Consider the following 22,908-nt stretch of genomic DNA (forward strand, 5'->3'; position numbering starts at 1 on the left):
GGAGCTGGACTGGAAGAGCAGCAGCCAGGTCTCGAACCGGCACCCATATGCCGGGATGCTGGTGCTTCAGGTCAGGGAGTTAACCCACTGCACCACAGTGCTGGCCCCATATAAAATCTTTTCAAAAGAAATGTTACTCCTTGAAAGGATGCCTGGATCAGATCAGTATTCCTGAATGCCAGGAATAGAAGATGATGGCAAAAATAAACACAAAAATACTAACATCTGAAAGGTTTGTTCGGGCATCATCTGACATAGTGGGTGGGCCCCAGCCAGGGCTCTAGGAATGCAGATACAATGTTCAGACAGATACAGTGTTCCGAGGTACGGTTACGGCCCCAGGGTCCGAACACAGGGAGCGGAGGAGGGCAGCTCTCTAACCCAAACAAACAGGGCTTAGCAGAGGCACCGGGAGTAGGGATTTTTCATGCAGGGGGAGATGTCCTAAAGATGCCTTTATTCACGTTTTCCTAAGACCAAGTGTCTGCTCATCCACACCAAAGAGTGGGGGACGAAGGGCCGGTGGATCAGGGCCCCCAGGCGTGTTCTTGGCACCGCTGATGATGGGAGCAGCCTTCCCTGAGCCCAGGCCAGGGCCCACATCCACCTCCAGGGAGCCCCACTACACAGGTGGGGAGAGCGAGGCCCACAGGAGGACAGGGACAGGAGCCCCTCCCTCTCTCGCCCCCTTAACTCTGCCGGCCCGAGGGACACGGCCACGGAGAAAAAGCGAGTCTGTGTGTAAGGTCGCGTAAGGTCGCCATGAAACACACCGGACACCGGAGTTAGAGGAAAGGTTTCTTGTCAGGTGGGGGAAGCCCGACGGGCTGGGGTGGGGGGAGAGGGTGAGAGAGAGGAGAGCGAAAGAGAGAGACAGCACGTGTTCGGGAACAGCTCCTGTGAAACCTTTGTGTGTGGGGGGGGGGCGCAGGGGAAGCAGGAGCAGCGAATCCCATTAGGGTGGGGCTGGAGCTGACACCGGTGGTTGGGCCACGGGGCCACCTGGCTTCCAGCAAAGGCGGCGGGAGAGGGGGCCGGAGCCTAGGATGGCAGTGGGCAGTAGATCGCACCTCAGGTAGGACTGCACCATTTTACTAACACCATGGGTCCATGGGACAGACAGGCACAGAACTGGCAAGTGGCATCAGGGCCCGGGCAGAGTGACAGGCGTGCTATTTTAGACTGAAGGCATCCCCTGGGTGCTGGTCTCTGGGCTGAGGCCAGAGCTGTGTGGGCACACGGAGGCCCTGAGCGGGAGGCAGCATGCCTCTCACCTCTCGGGAGCCAACCCTAGCAGTGAGAGGCGGGGTAAGAGGTGAGGAAGGCACTGGATTATGGGGATTTGCCGGCCTGGGGGAGAACTTGGACATATGACTCTGAGATGAACGTCACAAGGTTTCCTGCAGGGGGATGATCTTATTGTCAAAGCATTGCCTCTTTTTAAAAAAGTTTTATTTATTTGGAATGCAAAGGGACAGAGAAAGATCTCCCATTCAACTGGTTCACTCCCCAAATACCCACAATAGCCAGGGCTGGGCGGGACCAAAGCCAGCAGCCTGGAACTCCATCCTGGTTTCCTGTACTTGGGGTCCAACACTCCCCGGGGGTGGCTTTAGCAGGAAGCAGATGAGAAGCTGGGGTTCAGAGCCTGCACTGGAACCCAGGCCCTCCAATATGGGGTGGGGAATTCCCCAGGCGGCGGCTGCACCGCTGAGCCAGACTCCCACCAGTTTTCCAGGAGTGGTTTGGAGAACCCAGCATGGATTTCCCGCCCCCCCCTTCCCCCCCCAGGGTGGGTGGACTGGGCGGGGGGTGGTATCCGTTTCAGAGCTTCAGGTCGCTGATTGTAAAACGCAGGTGTATCGCTTCTCGGCCTTTTGGCTAAGATCAAGGGTAAAACGCAGGTGTAGCCACTGATGCCCTGTAGGGTCTACACTCCAGCGGCACCTGGAGCCCAGCAGACGCTCGGTTTAAGGAGCGCCGAAGGTTCCTGCAGTTCCACAAAACGAACAGCAGGTGTCGCACCAGCCCGAGCGTCAGGGGCTGGGCGAACTGACTCCAACAGGAGCCCACTTACTCCTGCGCAGAAGAACCCAGATTGTTTCCTGGAAGGGCCTTCGAAGGTCGAATTAAGTCTCTCCTGTTGAAAAAAAAAAAACAAAACAAAACTGACTTTTTGGGGAAAAAAAAATAGAAAAAGGAGGGGACTCCTGGCCCTTTAACAGCCAGCCAGGTTTCTGGACGCTGCTTCCCAGAATGCGCGGCGCTATGTAAATGAGACAGTTTCCAGGACCAGGAGGATTCAGTCCGTACTCAGCAGAGGTCACACTTCGGGAGGACACCCTGGTGATTAAAAAATTCAGACGGAGCTTCTTCGTGTTGAAATGGGCCAGATAGTGTCACAGCTTATTTTGCCACCACAATTCTAAAAGGTAAGTAATGTTGAGCTTTATATATCGCTGCTGGAAGGGGCTTTTTCGCCCGGATGATCCTCAGTGGTCTGGGGTGCAGGCTTCAAACCTGTAGCTGTCTAGCGACAGAGTGGTTCAATTCCACCTTTCGGGCGGTCTTCGCTTTTCTCTTTTTTTTCGGATTTTTTTTTTTTTTGGAATCGCGGTGGCCAGCTGCTCGCTGGATGCCCTCGGGGTTGTTGCGCCGGCTGCCGCCGGCAGGGGTCGCTGCGCGCGTTCTCCGGCCACGTGGGTGGCCCGCGGGGGGTCGCGCCGGTCCGGCCGTCGGTCAGAGACGACTCCAAAGCTGTGGGGCGCCGTGGTGGGGGGATACCTGCGGCTGCCGTGGGCCTCGTCCGGAGCTCGCTTGTCTGGCTTGCGCACGCCCTCGTGGGCTCGCTCATCTTTTAATCACCGAGGCACTTACTCATCGGTCCGATGATGCTTCGCTTGTGGGTGCTTTTCGTGCCTTCCTCCGACCAGCATCTGCAGAGCGGGGGCTGTCCGGGGCGGCGCTGGCCCTGGCGAGGTGGGGGCGCCCACCTGCAGCCCCGCGGGTCCTACTCACCTGCGCGGTGGCGTCCGAGGGGGTCCTAGCAAACCACAGGAGGCCGGCCCCTGGGGTCTGGCCTGGGTAGCAGATGGCAGACCCTGGGAGAAGGAGAGGGCTTGGCTGAGAGGAGCGGGAAGGAGTCGGGGCGGCCCTTTAAACGGCTGGGGTGCGGCCGACGGCACCCTCCATCCGCGAAGCCCCTCGCCAGAGCCCCATTCTGTAGATGAGGTACCCGAGGTGCTGGGAGATGAAGGCTTCCACCCGCAGGGCTCTGGGGCGCCTGGCGCGCTGCCCCCTGCCTGCCGCTCCATGCTGTCCGTCTGGTCTGAAGCGGCCGCGCTCCCAGTGCCCAAATCTCTCCCGACTCCTCCCCGCCTCACCCCGCCCGCCTCCCGCCTCCCCCTTGTTGCCCAGGCCGTCACCTGCAGTCCAGTGGGGGTTGCTCCTGAAGCCGGACCTGCCTCTGCACTCCTCCGCCTGGCAGCCTCGCTCCTGCCAGCCCGGCTGCCCGCCCCTCCGCTCCAGTCCCCGGGAGCTCCCTCGGGGTTCCAGGCCGGCTCTCACCGACAGCTCTCAGCCCCAGCCTTCCTCTGTTCCCTCTCGCACTCGCCATATACCCCCCTGGAGCTCAGCTGTCCCCTCCTCCAGGAAGCCCCCCCCAACTCCCTGTCCAGGTTGGGTGCACCTGTTGGGCTCCCCCAGCCCTGTCTGCTCTGGGCTGCCCTTGGCCAGGGGGCAGGGCTTTGTCACCCCCTGGGCTGAGAGTCTTGGGGGGCAGGGCTTGGGGTTCAGTCCCCGCAGTGCCCTCAACACCAGCCAGCACAGGGCTGGGCACACTGTACCTGCTCCATGCATTTTCTGAATGAAGCAGTAGGCTGATTCTTCCACGGCCAGGTCTCGTGCTCATTCATTTACCAAGGCATCCAAGCAACCTTGGACCATCACCCGCACTCCCAGAAGGCTTTGCACCAGGCCATGGGACAGCCCTACTGTGTCTCTGGACAGAACGGCCATGGGCTCTGTCTAGTCCGCCTTGGGCCAGTCCCGTGACACAACGCTCACATAAAGGCAAGGAGAGTGGCGAGCATTTAGCACCGCGGGGCAGACACTTGGGCCGCCCGTAGCGCGCCTGGTTCAAGTCCCGCTTCTGCAGAAATGTGCTCACTGGGAGGCGGCAGGTGGTGGCCTGAGGGCCGGAGTCCCTGCGCCCACGTGGGAGACCCGGGATGGGCTCCCAGTGCCTGGCTCTGGCCTGGCCCAGCCCTGACTGTTGCGGGCATTTGGGGAGTGACCCAACGGATGAAGACCTCTCTCTCCTTCCCTCCCTCTCTCTCTCTCTAACAAAACTGAAAGTAGATAAATGTTAAGGAAGCTCCTCTTAAGAGGCAGCATCCGAGCTTGGCGGTTCCCAAACCCTCTGCTTCCTGGTGCGCGCACACGCTGAGTGGACGCCCCATCCCCGTGACTGCACGTGCCCACGGCTGCATGTGCTGTCTCAATCCACGTGCACGGGAGGTGACGATCCGAGCAGGGAGCTGGCGCACCCAGCACCCCAGCCTGTGTCGTTTCTTTGTGCTGGCGAATTTCCTTTTTTTTTTTTTTTTCCTTTTATGCTGGCGAAGTTTCTATGCATTCTCGTTGACCAAAGTGACCCTGTCTGGTATGAAACCCTGGAGATTATTCCCCCGGTCTGAGCGCACCCTGGGCAGTTGTCTTGCGCCTCCCGAACTTTTGTTCTCCGTCATGAACAGGCAAGGGCTAGCAACAAATTCCTCCCTCGCCAGGGAGACAGAGGGAACTCGGCACCTCCGTCCCTCACAGGTGGTGTTGTGCGAGGAGCCTCGTGCTAGAACAGTGTGTGTGGGGGGGAGTCCTCCTGGTAGTCTAGCTCTCTTCCATCCTGCTGCAGGCCGATTGACTCGCAGGAGTTCCAGGGTGTGTGTGGGGGTGGGGGGGTGGTCACTCTCGCTTCCCCTTGCTGAAGAGAAGGTAGATAATGGGCGTCGAGAGAAGATAGACATGGCGGCCCGCTGGTGCATTTTTTCAGAGCTTTTTATTGGCAACAGTGCAAAACCAAGTAGGGAGGGAAGCGGCCCAGCCCCTCCAAGGTCAGGTGCAAAATACAAAAAGAATCACAAATACAGCAGGGGTGGCGGCTGGGAACTCAGTACACTGTGGTGAGCAGGGGCAGGCCGCGCTCACGGTCACGGTCTCACACGGGCACCCGGGACTCTCCGAGTGACAGACTCTAGGAATCCGTGGTCTCTCAGGCTCACGCGACACAAAACCTCGTGTCCCCACGAAGCCAGGGTCAGAAGAACTGGGAGCATCAGAGAGGAGGAGACAGGAGGAGGGAGACAGCCAGAGACCAGGAGAGGCTGAGACGCCCGGCACAGGGACAGAGCGGCCAGGGACAGGCTGAGGCCGCCCGCCACGCGGCGCTTCCCACGCACGGCCGCCCGCGCCACTGGCCCTGCAGCAGTGGTCACACTCGCGCGCACACACACCCATATATAATATATTTATTTATACATAATAGATATAAGTGCCTTTCGGAGCCCAGGAAAGGGATAAATAGCTAGGGACGGGTCTGGGGTCCGGGCCAGAGCCGGACCGGGTGGGGGACAGGCGCGTGGAACGTTCCCATGCAGCCGGGAGGGCGGCGCGCCCACCCCCGGTATTAAAAAATACACATTTGCCCGCAACGAGGTGCAGGGGCTGGGACCTGGCGGACGGGAGGCTGGGGCCTGGGAGCCCAGCGCCTGGGACTTGGCCGATCCCGAAAGGGGGGGGGGGTTGGGGGCTGCAGCCTCGGCCCCAGCACGATGCGGGAGGGGCGTCCTAGGCTGGGGGAGGGCGCCCGGCCTAGAAGAAGAAAGGCCAGGGCCTGGGGCTGGGGGTCCTGAGGAGACAGGGGGGCCACGTGGCTGGGTGACTGTCACCCTCTCTCATGCCGTCACCTCCTCGGGGAGGAAGGAGGCAGGTGGGGGTGGGGAGGCCAGGGAGAGGCTCTGGGGGGTGAGGGGCGCGATCCCTCCGGGAGGGGCTCTGTCCCCGGCTCCACGCACAGTCGGGCGCTCATTTCACAGTTTCAACGCCCCCGGCGGCGGCGGCGCCCCTGCTGCCATCACCAGAGAGGCCCAACAAGGGGGTGGGGGCGGGGCGCTGGGCAGGGGGCGGCTGGGACTAACACTGCAGCCAGCAGGTGGGGCTGGGGCGAGGGGGTCCCGGGGCCGCAGCGCCCGACCAGAGCCAGGCTTTCTGGGAGGGCGCCCCGGAAGGAAGTTCACATTTGAGAGTTAGTCTGGGGAGGGGGTCGGGGCAGCCACTGCCCCCCAGGGGGTCGAGGGGCGCGACTCCGCCGCTGGAGACAGGGGAGGATCTAACCCGTGGAAACGCGGGATAAATTAGCTCAGATCGGGGTCGGGGGTGGAGGGCGTCTAGGGGACACCAGGCTGGTTACCCCCATGTAGGGTGGAAGTGGGAGAGAGCGGGGCGGGGGTGCATTTCCTTGTTGGACCTCTCTGGAGAGGACCCCAGCCCACCCCACAGCCCACCCGCCTCCGGCCTCACGCAGCCGTCGCCCCCCTCCGCCCACCCAGCCCCAGCGCGGGCACAAGGCCACCTGTCCGTCCACGCCCTCCCGGCCCCTGCCCCCAGAGTCACCGGCTCTCGGGCCACGCAGGGCGCACAGAGCTAAGAGGCTACGGCGGACACAGGGCGGTCCTCCCGCGCGGCGGCGGCGGCGGCGGCAGCAGTGGCGGCCCGGGGTCTGACACGCCGGCCCCCCACTGTCTCGTGCCCCCTGCCCCCTCCTCCGCTTCCAAGTCTCTCTGCCTCGCGGGTTTGGTTTGTGTCTAAAGGGCGAGAAGGGAGGGCGAGTTCAGGGGGTCGGAAGGCTGGTCGCTGCCGCTGGGGCGGTGGGCGCCGGCGAACGCGGAGACCTCCGGGCAGGTGAGGACAAACGAGGAAGTGTACGAAGGGTTAACAACGGGGAAGGGGTCGCCGAGGACTTGAACTTCACTGTGTGTAAAGAGAGAAGCCGTCAGGTTGGGGGGCGCGTCCTGGCCGGTGTGGAAGGGCAGGGGCGGTGGTGGCGGGGGCGGCAGCAGCCAGCCGAAACTGTCTTCCTTGGCGGCCGCTGGCCCCGGCACGTCTCTCACCTCCGCCAGCGGGCCGGGCCCGGGCCCCTCTTCGTAGGGGATCTTGCAGCCCGGTTTGTGGGCCACGAGCACAAACTCCAGGCGCTCCTTCTCCTTCTGCAGCTCGGCGATCTCCGATTCCAGCTCTGCCTTTTCTTCCTCCAGCTGATCTGTCTCCTGAGGCCGGCGCCAGGCAGGGCGAGAGGGAGGAAGGGCGGGGCGGTCAGCGAGGGCAGCAGTGGGTCCCGCTGCCCTGGACCAGGCCGGGCCACGGAGCAGAACACCCCCCCAACACACACACAGAATCAGAAGAGACCCCTGCTGCCCCGCTATGCTGTAGGTCTTGGGGGCGAGGGTCCTACTTTCTGGGAGACTCAGTCTCCCCATCTGTGTAATGGGCCACGGGGGAGGGCATCCGTGGGAGCCTCAGAGGTGCAGGCAGCACTCGGAGGTTTGTTGAATGACTGAGCAATTGTTTGTGGGTTTACTGTGCTTTTAACAGGCTTCTATGTGTCACGGCTCCCGCTCTACTTCCTGGCAAGGAGACCGAGCCGAGCAGGGAAGGGGGGGACTTCTGGGCTTCCCCAAGGGTCCCGGTCAGCCTGCAGGCGACCCTTGGACACAGGCCAGGCTGTGGTGGGTGCCACCGGCCACATAGGGAGAACACAGCAGGGGGTGGCTGGGGCCGCACAAAATAATTCAGCTTCGCGAGCTCTCCAGGAGGAGCCTGGGAGATCGGAGGAGGCTGCAGCACGTTGGGGGCACTGAGGCGCTGGCCCAAGACCAAACAGGACGGGTGACTGGAGCCCCCGGTCACTGCAGGCTCACATCTGTCCTCCCAGGGCCAAGCGAGGGCCAGGGCAGCAGCGGACAGGAGCCCGGGGCTGCGCGGGGCTGAGTGCGAGTCCAGCCGCACCTGCACCTGCACCTGCACCACTCCTCCTCAGCCCCGGATGAGGGCCGGGGAGGGGAGGGGGACAGAGACGGGGAGAGCCCCCCAGCCCCGGGACCCGTCCTCACCGCCTGCAGTCTGTCGGTGAGCTCCCGCCGGCGGTTGCGGCACTTGGCTGCTGCCAGCTTGTTCCGCTCCCTGCGAACCCGTCGCTTCTCCTCTTCCTCGGGAGTGAGCTGAGCAGGGAGGAAAGAAGCCGTAAGTTCCCTGCACGGCCTGCACCCACCCCACCCCTTCAGTTCCCCCAGGAGCCCCAGGAGCCAAGGAGGAGGCCCCGGCCCCAGCCGCCCGCACGCAGGCCGAGCCACAGTTTCTGCAGCCTTGAGGCCAGTGCTGGCACCCACCCCCATGGCTGAGCCTCCCTTGCTCCTGCCGCTCCCCCCCCCCCATGCCAGCTTCCCACACCCCTTACTCACCGTCTCCTCTCGGGGTCTCCTGGGCCGAGCCCTGGCTGGGCGTGTAGGCCCAGGTGCGCTGGTGGCTCCGCTGGTGGAAGGTCCAACACTGCCACTGGCTCCGCCACTGCTGTAGCCACTCAGGCCAGGCGTGGAGTAGCTGGTTCCCGGCATGTCATAGGGGTCGACGGCGGGGGGCTGGGAGGCCAGGGGCTGCCCCTGAGACTGGGCCATGGAGGAGATGAGGGTGGGTTGCACGAGCCACTGAAGGTCCTGGCTGGTTGTGATGGCTGTGACCGTGGGCACGAAGGAACCGGGCATCTCCCCGACACCGGCGCACTCCTACGGGGTGACACATACACACACAGGCGTAGACACACAAACAAAGACGCCGACACACACCGAACACACGCCGACCCCGTGAGTGAGCACAGGGCGAGCGGGTGTGGACGTGTGTGTGTCACAGGCAAGAAGCCACAACACCCACCCCTTCCACTACCCCGTGACGCAGTGGCTAATGAGAGGATTTCTGCTCAACTGGCTTCTACCTCCTCCTTCCTCGGGGAAAGGTTGCAGGGTTCCAGCGGCCGGTGATTCACACCCCCGGTGCTGACTCCGAGGTGTGGGGGGGCTGGTGGGGCGGAGGCCGCACGGAGCCGGGTGACAGAACCCCGGGACGGAGCCACAGCCACACACACAGCCACAACACCCCACCCCCACCCCAGAGACAAGGGGAGGGAGAAGGAGAGGCCTTAGGCCAAGCCTCCCTCCACACTCGCACGCCCCTCTGCGCGGGGGGCCGTGCAGGGGCGGGGGTCCCAGTGACAAGAACACCCCCCTTCCGCACACACGCACCCAGGTCGGGGGGAGGCGGACGGACAGGCAGGCCCAGTAGTTAAAAACGTTTCAAGTAACTGTTTCTCCCCAGGGTGAGACTGACGAGTGACAGGTTAGGGTGCACGGAGAGATAGAGAAAAGTGACGACCTGGCTCCCTCAGGCTGCGGTGGAGGGGGAACGGTGCGGGAGCCGAGCCCCCAGGCCCAAGGCGCGATCATCTCTCTCCGCCTCCCCACCCCAGCCCGCACACGGAACCCGGGCACCGCTGCTGCGGGTGAACTACTCTCCCGGGGGGCGTGGTGTGGGACGGGCCGGCCCGCCGGCCAATCAGCGGCCTCTGAGCGCAGCAGGGGCGGGGCTCCTGGCGACCACCTGGCCGGTGCCCCCCTCTCCGGCTGGCTTTACGCGTCCGGTCCGGAGACCCAGCAGAGGGACATCCGGGGGGCGCGGGGAGAGGGTCGGTGCCCGTGCGTGCCTGGAGGGGGCGGCGGCGGCCAGCACCGCAGAGACCCCAGCGCGCACACCGGCGCCCCCCGTCCGCCCCGCGCCCGGGAGCCGAGAGACCAGCTCCCCGCCAAGTCCTCGCAGACCCATGGGGGTCGCAGAGACCCGCGCCCGTCTCCTCGCTTCTGCCTCTGGGGGCCCCTAGAGCAACCCCAAGCGCCGAGGAGCCGCGGGTTCCGGGCACCAGGCCGGGGGGAGGGAACTGCGCCCCACAAATAGGAAGAGAAAGCTCATTGGCCGGAGGCCGCGCCGCCGCAGCCAATCGGAGCGCCGGGCTGCCCCCGCCCTTAGCAACGTGGCCCCGGCGTTCCAAAATAGAACGCTCCGGGCGTCAGGGGCGGGGCGGCGGAGGGGGCGGCGCGCCGTGCGTGCCCCGCGTCAGACGGAGGGTTCCAGCACGTCAGCCGTTACGCACGGGTCCCCCGTTACGTCTCCGCGCAGGAGGCGGAGGCAGCGCGCCGCGGGTTCGAGGCCCGCTCTCCCGCCGGGCGGAGGGCGGCCCCGCGCCGCGATGGGCGCTCGGAACGAGCGGGAAGCTGCTGGAAGCTTCTGCGGGCGCCCCCCCCGCCCCCCAGCTGCCTGACGGCGCTGGCTCCAGGCTGCGGAGCGGGGCCGGGAGGCAGTCCCGGAGCCGGCTGGAAGTTGTCAGCCCTGCCACCGCATACACGTTGCACGGAGGGAGGCGTCCCCGCCCCCACCGCACCCCCCAGCTCGTCCAGCTGCGGTTCCCGCCGCGCTCCGCGCACACACACGCACGAGCCCCCTGCAAGCCTCTCCCGGTCCCCTGCAGTTTGCAAACTACGCCGAGAGTCCGTTCTCCCTCGGATCCCAGGTTTTGGCGCGTCTTTCTGGGCGGGGGGCTCTCTCGCTCCACCGCCCCAGCCTTGCTTGGCTTTGCCTGGTCTTGGTTCGTCCCACAAAGTGGCGCTGGAACTCACCTGGGAGGCGGCGGCGGTGGGCGGGCTGCCGAAGGAGTCCACCGAAGACAGATACTGGGACTCGGCGGAGGGCGAGGAGCTGCACCGGGAGCCGGAGTCGTAGTCTCCGGGGAACGCCTGGAACATTTCCCTGGGCACAGGGGGGCCCCTGTGACCACGCTGAGGTCGCCGGGAAGCCAAGGCTATGGCCGGCTGGGGGAGGCGAGGTGCGAGTCCGGGGTGAGCCGAGCGGGTCCCCTCGGCGCGCTGTCCGGAGCAGCCCGGGGAGGGCGCGGGTCCCGTTCCAGCCAAGTTCCCGGGCGGCCCCTCGGCCGCAGGACTCGGGGCGCGGGGTGGTGGTGGTGGTGGGGGTGGCTCCCTCGGAGTCGGGCGGCGCCGGCCCGCTGCACACAGTCCGGCTCGGGTGCGGTGGTCTCCACGCGTCCGGCAGGTCCCGCGGCGGGGGAGGCAGCGGCCAGCAAGACGCAGAAAAAGTCAGTCGGCGCCCCAGAACCGAACGGAGAACTATCTAGAAGAATCCTTCCGAAAACTCCCTCCGCAACAGAGAGTCAGGGTGAGAACAAGCCGGCGTCCCAGCCCCCAGGGAGAGGCAGCGCCACAACACTCCGGGTCCCGCGCCCCGTCCCGCGTGTCCCCGCCGTGGCCGTGGCTCTCAGTCTTATGAATGAAGCCCGGAGCCGCCAGCCTGTATTTATACGCCGGGGACCCGCCCCCCTGCTGACGTCACCGCCCGGCGCGCCACAAACTTCCCCAGGCCGCCGGCCCCGCCGCGCCGAGCCCCGCGCCGCTCGGCGGGAGGCCCGCGCCGGCCTCGGTCCGGCGGCTCGTGCGACCCCCGGGGCCCCGGGGGTCTCGGGGGCCGCGTCCCGAGCCGCTCGGCGGGAGGGGATCCCGACCCCGCCTCCCCGGAGTTCCTGTGACGCAATTAGCCATATAAGGAGCTCGGCCGGCGCGGCCGACTGTTTGTTTGGTATCCTAGCAATGACGTCAGAGGGAATCCCTCGCTCGCGCGCGCGCCTGCGGAACCCGCCTGCGCCTGCGCACTGCCGCGCCGCCCGGGAGGCGCAGGTGAACCGGTGCCCGGCGGGGAAGACCCTCCGCTTGGGGGGTCCCCCCTGCCTCTGGCGCCCCCGCCCGACCCGCCGCCCCTTTGTCCTGCCGGCGCAGCGCCCCCCACCGGAGAGAAAGCGTTCTCCCAGGAGAGAGCCTGGTTAGTGCGGTGTAGTCACGCAGGCGGGGAAACTGAGTCCCGAGCGAGGTGGGGGGTGCGTTGGGGGTCCCAGAGGCTCCCCCCGGGCTCGCTGTGCAGGCTGGGGCAGTGGGACTTCAGTTCCCACCGGGTGAGCTCCGGCGCTTGGGAAGAAGATTGGGGGTTTGGAGGGCAGGGGAGGGGAGGAGGAGAGGGGCTGGGGGAGAAGCGGCCTCCTGCCGCTTTGCAGACGCGGTGGGGGGGGGGGATGTGTGTGCGTGTGTGTGCGGTGGGGGCAACCATTCATGATAATAATAAAAGCGATGCTGTGCGTTCAACACTCACCAAGTACCAGCTCCTGTGCCAAGATTTGTAATCTATTTTTTAATATATGTATTTATTTAGTTGAAAGAGTTACAGAGAGAGAGGAGAGGCAGAAACAGAGAGAGAGGTCTTCCATCCTCTGGTTCACTCCCCAGATGGCTGCAACGGCCGGAGCTGCGCTGATCCAAAGCCAGGAGCCTTTAGCTTCTTCTGGGTCTCTGACGCAGGTGCAGGGGCCCAAGCACTTGGGCCATCTTCCACTGCTTTCCCAGGCCACAGCAGAGAGTGGATTGTAAGTGGAGAAGCCGGGACTCAAACCTGTGCCCATATGGGATGCTGGCACTGCAGGTGGCAGCTTAAACCGCTACACCACAGTGTTGACCCCAAGATTTGTAATCTTTAACCAGCCCTGGGAGGCTCGGGAGGAGTGAAATGGTCTGCAGAGAGAGGCATACGTGATTTGCCAGGATTCCCCTGCGAGAAGGCAAACCCAGAACCGCCGGCTCCGGGCTCCTGCTTTTTCCACCTCCTTCCTGGTGCAGGAGCCACCCTGAGAATCCGGGGCTGGAGCGTGCGTGCCTCAGTGAGGTGGCCTCCGTCTGCCCGGGTGCTGATGAGATTTGCAAGGCCCCGGAGTGCTTGCCGTGTGCTGCTCCAACCTGGCCTCAAAGCTCAGCCACGGGGAGGGGGCACAGGGGGCTCATGTCATTGTGACGCCACAGCCCCCAGTTCTTAAGCACCTGCTAGTAGGGTGCCACCAGCTACCTTACAAACCCTGGACCCCAGCACTTCCCTCCTAGGGTCCAGAGAAGGGGGGCCTGGCTCAGGGTCACACAGGGGCTCCCAGGCTGTGCAGGAGGAGGGGGCGATGTCCTAGCTCACAGGAGAGTCCACACACACACACACACACACACAGCCGTCCCGAGGCTGGGGAAGGGAGGGGTGGGGCAGGAGGCAGCACTTAGAGGACATTGACCTTTACAAACGCCCCCTACCCTGGGCTCTCCGGCCGCCCCCTCTGTCTGCCACTGGTCAGGAGGGAGGGACAGGGACTGGGAGATGACGCAGCAACCACCAGCCGTGACTCGGCCCGGGCATCAGACAGGGAGTGACCCTCGCCGTGCTGTCCCCTGCAGCCCCTCATCTCCACTTCCACGAGGAGAGGAGACCTGCAAATGCCCACCCTGGCCGCCCCGACCCAGGCGGCCTCCGCCCTCTCCACCTCCACCACAGACTCGGGTGCCACGTGGTCGCTCGTGGGCACCCAGACGCGCACCTGTGTGTAGACGCACACCAGCAGCCGCTGCACACACACGAGGTGGCGGAGGCCAGGCGGGTGGGACGGGCCCCAAAACACACCGGGGACCCCTAGGCCTTTACGTCAGATGAACAAGTGTGCTCACACAACACCCAGAGACCACGACAGCAACTCACACAACACCCAGAGACCACGACAGCGACACACGCAACACCCAGAGATCAAGACAGCAACACACACACACACAACACATGGAGATCAAGACAGTGACTCACACAACACCAAGACCACAAAGTGACACACACACAACACCCAGAGATCAAGATAGCAACTCACACATACACATAACACATGGAGATCAAGACAATGACTGACACACACAACACCAAGACAACAAAGTATCACACACACAACACCAGAGACTGTGACAGCAACTCACACACACACACATCACCCAGAGAGCACAATAGTGTCACACAACACACAGAGACCACGAAAGTGATTCACACACACACAACACCTAGAGATCAAGAAAGCAACTCATACATACAACACACAGAGATCAAGACAGTGACTCACACACACACAACACCCAGAGGCCACGACAGCAACTCACACACACAACACCCAGAGACCACAGCAGTGACTGACACAACACCCAGAGGCCATGGCAGTGACTGATACGCACAACACCCGGAGACCACAGCGGTGGCTCACACACACACACACACACACAACATCCAGAGACCACAGCAGTGACTGACACAACACCCAGAGGCCAGGCAGTGACTGATACACACAACACCCAGAGACCACAGCAGTGACTGACACACACAACACCCAGAGACCACAGCAGTGACTGACACAACACCCAGAGGCCATGGCAGTGACTGATACGCACAACACCCGGAGACCACAGCAGTGGCTCACACACACACACACACATATACAACACCCAGAGACCACAGCAGTGACTGACACAACACCCAGAGGCCAGGCAGTGACTGACACACACAACACCCAGAGACCAGGCAGTGACTGATACACACAACACCCAGAGACCACAGCAGTGACTGACACAACACCCAGAGGCCATGGCAGTGACTGATACACACAACACCCAGAGACCACAGCAGTGACTGACACACACACAACACCCAGAGACCACAGCAGTGACTGACACACACAACACCCAGAGACCAGGCAGTGACTGATACACACAACACCCAGAGACCACAGCAGTGACTGACACACACACACAACACCCAGAGACTACGGTGGTGACTGACACACACACAAGCCAATGAGTGTGTGTCCTGCAGAGGCATCAGGTGCTCACCTCTGCACATGACAGCTACAAGAGTTGGTGACGCGTGGAGTGGGGACGGGGCACAGGAAGAGCGCCCAGCTCCTAAGCTGGGGGAGGACTCCGTGACGGTCCTGGCCCCTCGTGGACGCTTGGGCTGTTGTTAAGGTCCTCTGACCTTGACCCACGTAGACCTTCCTCCCATTCTGTGGCCCCCTCAGTTGGTCGTGAGCACGGTGCCTAGGGGGAAGTCACCCCCGGACACACACACACACACAGTCACTCAGATGGGTGTAGCTCCACATGCACACCTGCCTGTACAGCACCGGACACATCTGTCAGGCTCTCTGTGGGGCTCAAACCTGGAGAGCTTCCAGGAGGAGGAGGAGACCCTGAGGAGCTGGCCGTGCATGGGGGACGGAGCGGGGGAGACACAGCCTTGTGCCCTGCGGGCTGGGGGTGGGTGGCAGAGCCCAGATTCTGCCCGGGCGTCTCTGTCCGCCCTGGGGGTGGGTGGCAGAGCCCAGATTCTGCCCGGTGCGCCTCTGTCCGCCCTGGGGGTGGGTGGCAGAGCCCAGATTCTGCCCGGCGCTTCTCTGTCCTCCCTGTGGCCAAAACCCTGGCGACCTCAGCCCTCGGTTCTGCACCTGCTGAGCGAAGCTGGGTGCTGGAGTCTGGGAGAATCCTCCCAGGCGCCGAGCAGGTGGGGGCGGGGTCAGCTCCCCTGCTCCCCATCAGATAAGTAAGTAAACAAAGGTTCCAGGCCAAGGGTCGGCTTCTGCAGGGATTAGGTTGTTATCATCCCCATTGGCCAGATAAGCAAACTGAGGCCTGGAGCAGGCTCGTTACTAGCTGCTCTGTGTGCACCGTTACTGAGTGGGAGCCTCCACCCCCCACTCCCACCGCCACCCGAGCCCGCCTGCAGACGCCCAGGCTGCGGCTCCCAGGACATCCATGAGGAGCGCAGCCGTGGGAGGAGGGAGTGTCCTTGGGTGTGCGTCGTGTCCTACTGCCACGGCTGTGACCTCCATGAGGGCACACCCAGGCCGCTGTGGCAGCTCAGGGGCCAGCACTGAGCAAGCGTGGCTTGACCTGCAGAGCGGCTGCCCAGGCCACCGCTCTCCCCGCTCTCCTCGCTCTCCCCCTCCCCTCCCTGTTCCAGCCTGCCTCCCCCTCCCCCACGTCTTCCCCTCCCCTCTGCCAGCAGTACTGCTGGCTCAAACCCTCCTCCTCCAGATCGCAGCCCTGATACCCCCTCCTCCAGGAAGCCCTCCATGTGATGCCCAGACTGGGCCAGGTCCCCTCCCCCTGGCAGGTCCGACACCATGGAGAGACGGGTGGTGGGGGCTGGGGGGAGGCTGGCCGGGTCTCTGCTGGATCCCCCAGCATGTTGCCAGGTGCGCGGCGGGTTCTGGAGTGAGTGAGCCCCACCACTCGCTCACTCATAAACGGGGACAGAAACATGTCCGGGGCGCTCACTCCTTCACCGCGGGCTGGCGGGGGAACGCGTCATAGAAAGATGGGAGGAAGGGGGTCTGGTTTGTAGAATCCCAGCCATGGAGACAGACGGGCACAGGTGTAGACAAACCAGGCAGGCACACACATGTCCCACTGTGTAGACGGGCATAGGGCCAACTGCCCACGAGGACAACAGGTGACTGCGGCCGCACATGCACACACACACACATACAGGTGCATATACACATACACACATACACACACACACACCCATGGCTCACTGCTGCAGAGACACGGGAGAGCTGTGCATAGCCCAAACTTAGCTGACCACAGGTGCACACACAAAGGGACAGAACCACAGCCCGTGTCCGAAGCGACGGCTCGGAGCCCCGCGGACGTTTGCCCCGAGCTCCACCCGCAGGTGCACAGGCCCGGAGCCCCTGCAGACCCACTGGCATGGTCAGGGGGACATTCTCCTAGCGGCCGAGGCACCTAAAACCCCACAGCTGAGTGCCTGGGTTTGAGTCCTGGCTGTGCTCCCGAGCCCCAGCTTCCAGCTTGTGCGCACCCTTGGTGGGGGCAGTTGTGTCTCCGTACACACCCTCACAGCCATACGCAGGCACACCTGTGTGCACACACACGCACACACACGCACACTGGTGCCAGGTGCGTCTCAGGTCCTGGGCCTCTCACTACAGGGGCTGCCTCCTACCCAGCTGTCACTGACTACAGCCACTCAGGGGATGGAGCAAGCAAAGAGGACTTCTTGGAGAGGGTGGGTCCTGCAACCATGGGGAAACCCAGGTGTCCTCTGCCTCCCCCAGGCCAGCTGTGGGGACGGTGTGAGGCTGAGCCGGGTGACTGGGGGCTGGTAGTTCAGGGCCCCGGCTTCCTTGGCTGATAAGAACTACGTTTGCAGGGGTAAATGAGCTCCTAAGGGAAGCGCCGAGGGCAGGCTCTGGCCCGGCGGTCACGCTCGCGTGGGGGACACCCACGTCGGGATCAGAGGGCCTGGGTTCCATTCCCAGCCGGCTTTCGGTTCCGGCTTCCTGCTCACGCGCACCTCAGGAAGCAGCCAGGGCTGGCTCAAGTAACCTGGTTCCCTGCCACCCCCACGGGAGACTTGGATGGAGCTCCAGGCTCCTGGCTTCGGCCTGGCCCAGCCTTGGCTGTTGCCGGCATTTGACGAGTGAACCGACAAATGGGAGGTGTGTGTGTGTGTGTGACCGCCTTCCACGTTAAATAATTAAGTAAATAAATATTTCCGGGCAAGTGTCAGCTTTTGCAGTAGCAGTAGTTGTTATTAGCCCACTCACCAGATACGCAAACTGAGGCCTTGAGCCCCCGGGGGCAGCAGGGGGGGCCCCTGCCGAGCCTGGGCAGCCTGGGCTGGGAGGAGCTGGTGCTGGGCCCCACGGTGCGTGCAAGCCGCCTTCTGTGACCCCGCTGCCCTGTAACTTTGCGCAAACAGGCAGACCCCAGCCCAACCCCGGCAGTCCCCAGCCGCGGCCCACAAGCCACAGCCTCCCGTCACACCCACACGTGCTTCCTCCTGGCCCCTGGCCGGCTGGCTGGGGCCTCCCCGCCTCGCCTCCCCCAGCGGCCCCGGCCTGCGGCTGGGTGGTCTCTGTGGTCTCCGGCCGAAGCCACCTCGCCCCTGACTCAGGCCCCTGCCAGGCTCCTCGGGCCCCCGCAGCCAGACGGCCCCGGCCGGCGGGCCTTGTGCCCGCGACCAGGCTGGCTGCGCCGCGCCTGTGAATCAGTCCAGCTCGGCTAAGCCGCCGGGGCTGCCCCGGCCGCTGATGTCAGCGGCCAGGTATGCGCCGGGGTTGCTCCGAGGTGACTCAGGCGCCCGCCCGCCCTAGTTACCCTGTGGGTCCTGCAGTCACTCCGGGCCTCGGTCCAGGGCAGGCGGCGGCCAGCGGCCGGCGCGGAGCTCCCCTCCCCCTCTGTCCCCGCCGCGGGCAGCCCGGGCTGCGGGAGCAGCGGGGCCTGGGGACCGGCAGGCAGGGGTCCTTGCTTCCAACCCTCCCCACTCCACCAAGACCAGGACTCCCAGGTGGCTGGGGTGGCCTTCATTCATTCATTGCTTCCTGCCAGGCGCTCCGGGCAGGCCTGCGATTGTGCCCATTCTACAGAAAAGAAACTGAGTCCTGGGACCCTTGTGGCGCTTGCTTGCTCCGGCCTGCGCCTGCGACCCCGGCTCGGGACACAGAGAGGGAGCGATGCTACCTTTGGTATCGCGCGTTTTTTGCCTGGGTTTCCTAAAGTGGTTCCGTTTAGCCCCTGCAGCCGTGCCGCCAGTGCGCACAACCGTCAGCCCCAGATGAGAAAATGGGGGTGCACCGAGGGCCGCCCCCACTCCGGTCCCCTGGTGTGTGCCCCACACCCCGCACGGCCGCAAGACCGTCTGTCCTGCGCTCTGCCGGGCACACGGCACGCGTGAGAATGCACCAGCCGACCCAGGGCTCAGCTGCGCTCCTACTGTGTGCCTGGCGTTGCTGGGGACCCTGGGCCCTGCCCTCACAGCGTGCAAGAGAGAGCTTAGGCAAACCAATGAACACATAATGAGCAATCGTAATACACGCACACCACGCACGACCGCCGGGACTGGCGGCTCCACACACTCAGGCTCACCACTGCACACACGCGTGTGTCCCACAGGCACCAGGGCTCCAGTTACACGTCCACCCAGCCCCGGGCGGGCAGGACCAGAGGTGCAGTCACTCACTCCCTGCCACACACCCAGTGCCTGCTCGGAGATTCGCCCCAGCCCTGGTCACATGAAGCCGCGCATCGGGGGTGTTGGAGATGAGCTCTTGGAACCTCCCAGCCGTGGCCAGCTTCCCGGCCCCGGGCGCGGAGGACCGCGGCCCGCCTGTCTGATGGAAGAGGCTCTCCAGGGCAGCACAGGCAAGCGAGCCGGGGCGGGCGGGGAAGGGGCTGCGGGGGGCCCCCCGCGCGGGGGTGCGCCCCCGGGAGCCCGCGACTCCGAGGGCCGGGCGACAGGCCCCCGAGGTGCGCCTGTCTCTATTTTGGCCGTGACTGTTGGGGGGAATGAGACAGCCAGCGGCGCGGGAGGCTCCGGACAGACAGCCACGCCGGGGAGGAGGGGGCGCAGACGGACAGGTACCCGGGCGGGGGCGCGGGGCAGACGGGAGGAGCGGGCGACGGGCGGCCGGCGGCTGTCTCAGGGGAAACCGGCAATTTGGGGGCCCGGTTCTCCCCCGCTCCCACCACCGCAGCCTCCCCCCCGCCCCAGGCTCCCGGTCGGGCCCCGCTCTCCGCCCCGGCCGGTCCGCTGCGCCCTGCGCGGCCTCGCAGCCTGGCCGGGGACAAACAGCGCTCGCGTTGCTAAGCGACGGCGTTCCACAGTCCGTCGCGTCACCACGTCTGCGCGGGCGTCGGCGCGCGCGCTGGGGGGGGGGCGCGCACGGAGACGGCGGCCGCGTCGTTTGTTGACGTTGCTCGGCAACCGCCGCAGCGTTGCCAGGCAACGCCGGCCGACTGTTCGCTGTCTTAAAGGGGAAGGAGCACGTTAGGGGCGCCTGCCTCGGTAGGACCCAGGCGTTGCCAGGACTGAAGAGGGGGTCCTTCCCAGGAGTGCGGGGTTTAGGGAGTTGGAGGCTGCGCTAGGCCCCCGAGGCAGAGAAGGAATATGAGGCGGGGAGCACCTGATATTCTGGTTAAAGCACGGATTGGGGACGTTCGTGTAATTATTGATGGCCTGTGTGCGCTTGTGGGCACCTGCTCGTGGGAGTAGCTGGCGGAGATGCAGATAGAGAGACCTGGGTTCAAGTGCTCGCTCTGTGACCTTGACCTGTGGCTTCCTCTGAGCCTCTTACCTTCCTGAAGAGGAAGATAGCATCACCCAGCTCCGGCATTGTAAGTGTCTGGAGTCCTGTGAAACGCTCGGTGCCTAGTAAGTGCCCTGGACGCGACAGACCTCCTTATGTAGTCACTGGACCCTGCCCCTGCACCAGCGGCTTGTGGAATCCCTGCGCTGGTGTCTGTGAGGTGCTGCAGCAGCCCCGTGCGCGCAGCACACCGGGGCGCCGTGACCGCCAGTGGTGTTTTTGTCATTTTATGACTTCCCCACTCGGTGACGGAGAGCATGGACGGGCACTAGCAGCTGCCGTTGGAATCCTTGCCCTGCTGAACTCCTGTGACCCCAAGCAAGTACCTTGTGCTCTATTTGTTTAAGATTTATTTATTTATTTATTTATTTGGGGGCTGGTGGTGTGGTGTAGCGGGTAAAGCCGCCGCCTGCAGCGCCAGCATCCCATATGGGCATCAGTTCAAGTCCCGGCTGCTCCACTTCCGAGCCAGCTCCCTGCTGTGGCCTGGGAAAGCAGCGGAGGATGGCCTGAGGGCTTGGGCACCTGCATCCTCGTGGGAGACCTAGAGGAAGCTCCTGGCTTTGGATTGGCTCAGCTTGGCCATGTGGCCATTTGGGGAGTGAACCAGCATGTGGAAGACCTCTCGCTCTCTCTCTGCCTCTCTGTAACTCTGCCTTTCAAATAAATAAACATTTATATTTACTTATTTGAAGGGCAGAGTGTCAGAGGAAGTGAGAGACAAAGAGTGGAACCTCCTCCATCCACATGTTCACTCCACACATGGCCAGGAGCCTGGAACTCCATCCAGGTCTCCCACGTGGGCGGCATCACCTGCTGGCTTCCCGGGTGCACTATCAGGGAGCTGGAACCAGCGCTCTGATACGGGGCGCCCTAAGCCGCGGCCCCTCAACCCAGACCCTTGTACTCCCACAGCCCTGCTTCCTCCTCGAGAAACCCTGAGCCAACCGGCCTCCCAGGCAGCCCCAGGTCCAGGCCCCGGTGGGGCGGGGGTCCTCTGTCTCTGGGCGCGCCAGGTCAGAGCCCCATGTCTGCCGCCTGACTCACCAGCTGTGTTATGTAAAGCTCCCAGGATCCGCACAGCGGGCAGGTTACATAAAGGTGTTCCGTGTGCATCCTGCATGTGAGCCTGGGGAGGGACTTGGCTGGGCGCGCCTGAGGGAGCCGAGCTGGGCCCTGGCCACTTCCAGGAAGGAGCGCTCAGAACACACTGGTCGTGTGCACCTTGTCTCATCCAAGGGAAAGCACGCACCTGGGGACCATCGGATCCCTAAGAGGCTTCCTGCTCTCCCTCTCTCTCCCTCCCCCTCCCCTCCCCCTCCCTCTCTCTCCCTCCCCCTCCCTCCCCCTCCCCCTCCCTCTCCCTCTCTCTCTCTCTCTGCATCTTTCCGACCCTGCCCCTCTGCTCGCTCCCTCTCTGTCTCCCCATCTCTGTGTCTCCACCTTTGTCGCTCTGAGTGCCTTCCCGGGTCTCCATCCCCATCCTCTTCTCTTTTCTGTCCACTTGCTCTCAAAGCAATTGCAGGGCGCACATCCTAGCAGCCCGTGGCCCCCGCCGGTGACCCTGACAGCGAGCCCCCTGCCCCCAGCTGTTGGCAGAGTCAGTAACTAGCGCAAGCAGGTGGGGGTCCGGATGGCCCAGGTGATGCTCCGCAGGTGCGTTCCTCCAGTCCCACAGCAACCAGCTGCAGGTCAGGATGTGAGGAAGAGGTGGCAGGGAGCGAGTGCGAGATGCTCTCGCAGGGTTCTGAGCAGCAGGCCCAGGGTCTCTACACTCTGGTCCTGGTGCCAGGTGCCCAGCCACGTGGGGAGGGCTGGGGCCTGCAGCCATTCCGTGAAGGTGGAAGAGTCTGAGGGTGGAGGCAGGGGAGAGACAAAGGGCAGAGATAGCAAGACAGAGGCTGAGATGAAAAAAAAAAAAATTAAGAAAGGTTGGGTTTTCCGAGCTTGGTCCACAGAGCCCAGGGCCACGTCCCCACGTATCTGCATGACTGTGGTACAGGTCGCTGCAGGCATCGCTGGCCTGCCTCAGTCAGTGCTGGGATTGGGTGTGAGAGGTGGATGCCCAGCCCAAAGCTTCCGGGTGGACGGGCCCTGGCCCTGCCTGTGCCTGCCTGCCCGTCTCTAAAGCAGGAGTTCGGGCCAGCACGGGACTCCCCAACAACCCCAGTGCCTGCCGGACAGCACTCTTCCCGCTGGGCCCCAGATAGCCATGGGGTGCAGCTACTCCAGGGCTCCTGAGGCCCACAAGGTCAAGTGTAGGCTTGGGTGTAGTAGCTCCAGGCCTTGGGGGAGTGGCACCGTCTTCGGAGCCAGACTGGGCTGTGAGGCTCGGGCCAGCCCAGTGACCTTGTCGGGCCTCAGTTTCTCCATCTGGAAATGAGAATGCTGACAGCTTCTTGGGGAGGGTGTGGGGAACCACTGCCATCCCCCCAGGGCTCCGGGGGCCGCACCTGTCACAGATTCTGCAGTTCCGCGCTCCAACACCTCTCTCGCCTGCACCACCACAGCGGCTCTCCTCCGCCCGGCTTCACACTTGTCCCCCAAAGTCTGCTACCCACATGTGCTCAAGGGACCCAGCTAAAATCAAGTCAGCTCATGTCCCTCGTTGGCTGGAAACGTGTCCGTGGCTCCAGACCTATTCAAAGTCAAGGGCCCCCAGCCACCCCCCAGCCCACCCCGACCCTGCAAGCTGAGCTGTGGGTCCCTCTGACCTCACTCGCTGCCACTCCCCACCCCCGCTG

General features: G+C 64.0%; 1 protein-coding gene and 1 non-coding gene across 4 annotated transcripts; one reads left to right on the top strand and one right to left on the bottom strand.

Moving 5' to 3' along the window:
* The first annotated feature begins 2,479 nt into the window (after positions 1 to 2,479).
* Positions 2,480 to 2,566, top strand: TRNASTOP-UCA (transfer RNA opal suppressor (anticodon UCA)). Its single transcript has one exon. It is a non-coding gene; the product is annotated as a tRNA-Sec (tRNA).
* A 4,116-nt stretch (positions 2,567 to 6,682) lies between these two features.
* Positions 6,683 to 11,412, bottom strand: FOSB (FosB proto-oncogene, AP-1 transcription factor subunit). Of its 3 annotated transcripts, XM_062176582.1 has the most exons (5): positions 10,773 to 11,412; positions 8,514 to 8,834; positions 8,166 to 8,273; positions 7,167 to 7,322; positions 6,948 to 7,026 (listed from the first exon to the last, which is right to left on the bottom strand). In XM_062176582.1, the coding sequence occupies exons 1-5, from the start codon at positions 10,896 to 10,898 to the stop codon at positions 7,024 to 7,026; spliced, it is 714 nt and encodes a 237-aa protein (XP_062032566.1). In that variant the 5' UTR covers positions 10,899 to 11,412; the 3' UTR covers positions 6,948 to 7,023. The 3 variants fall into 3 exon arrangements, with proteins under 3 accessions (XP_062032564.1, XP_062032565.1, XP_062032566.1); XM_062176580.1 differs by having other exon boundaries at positions 6,683 to 7,322; XM_062176581.1 differs by lacking the exon at positions 10,773 to 11,412 and adding an exon at positions 9,478 to 9,573 and having other exon boundaries at positions 6,683 to 7,322.
* Positions 11,413 to 22,908: the final 11,496 nt, after the last annotated feature.

The sequence above is a fragment of the Lepus europaeus genome, chromosome 19 (genome assembly GCF_033115175.1).
Source record: "Lepus europaeus isolate LE1 chromosome 19, mLepTim1.pri, whole genome shotgun sequence".
NCBI lineage: Eukaryota > Metazoa > Chordata > Mammalia > Lagomorpha > Leporidae > Lepus > Lepus europaeus.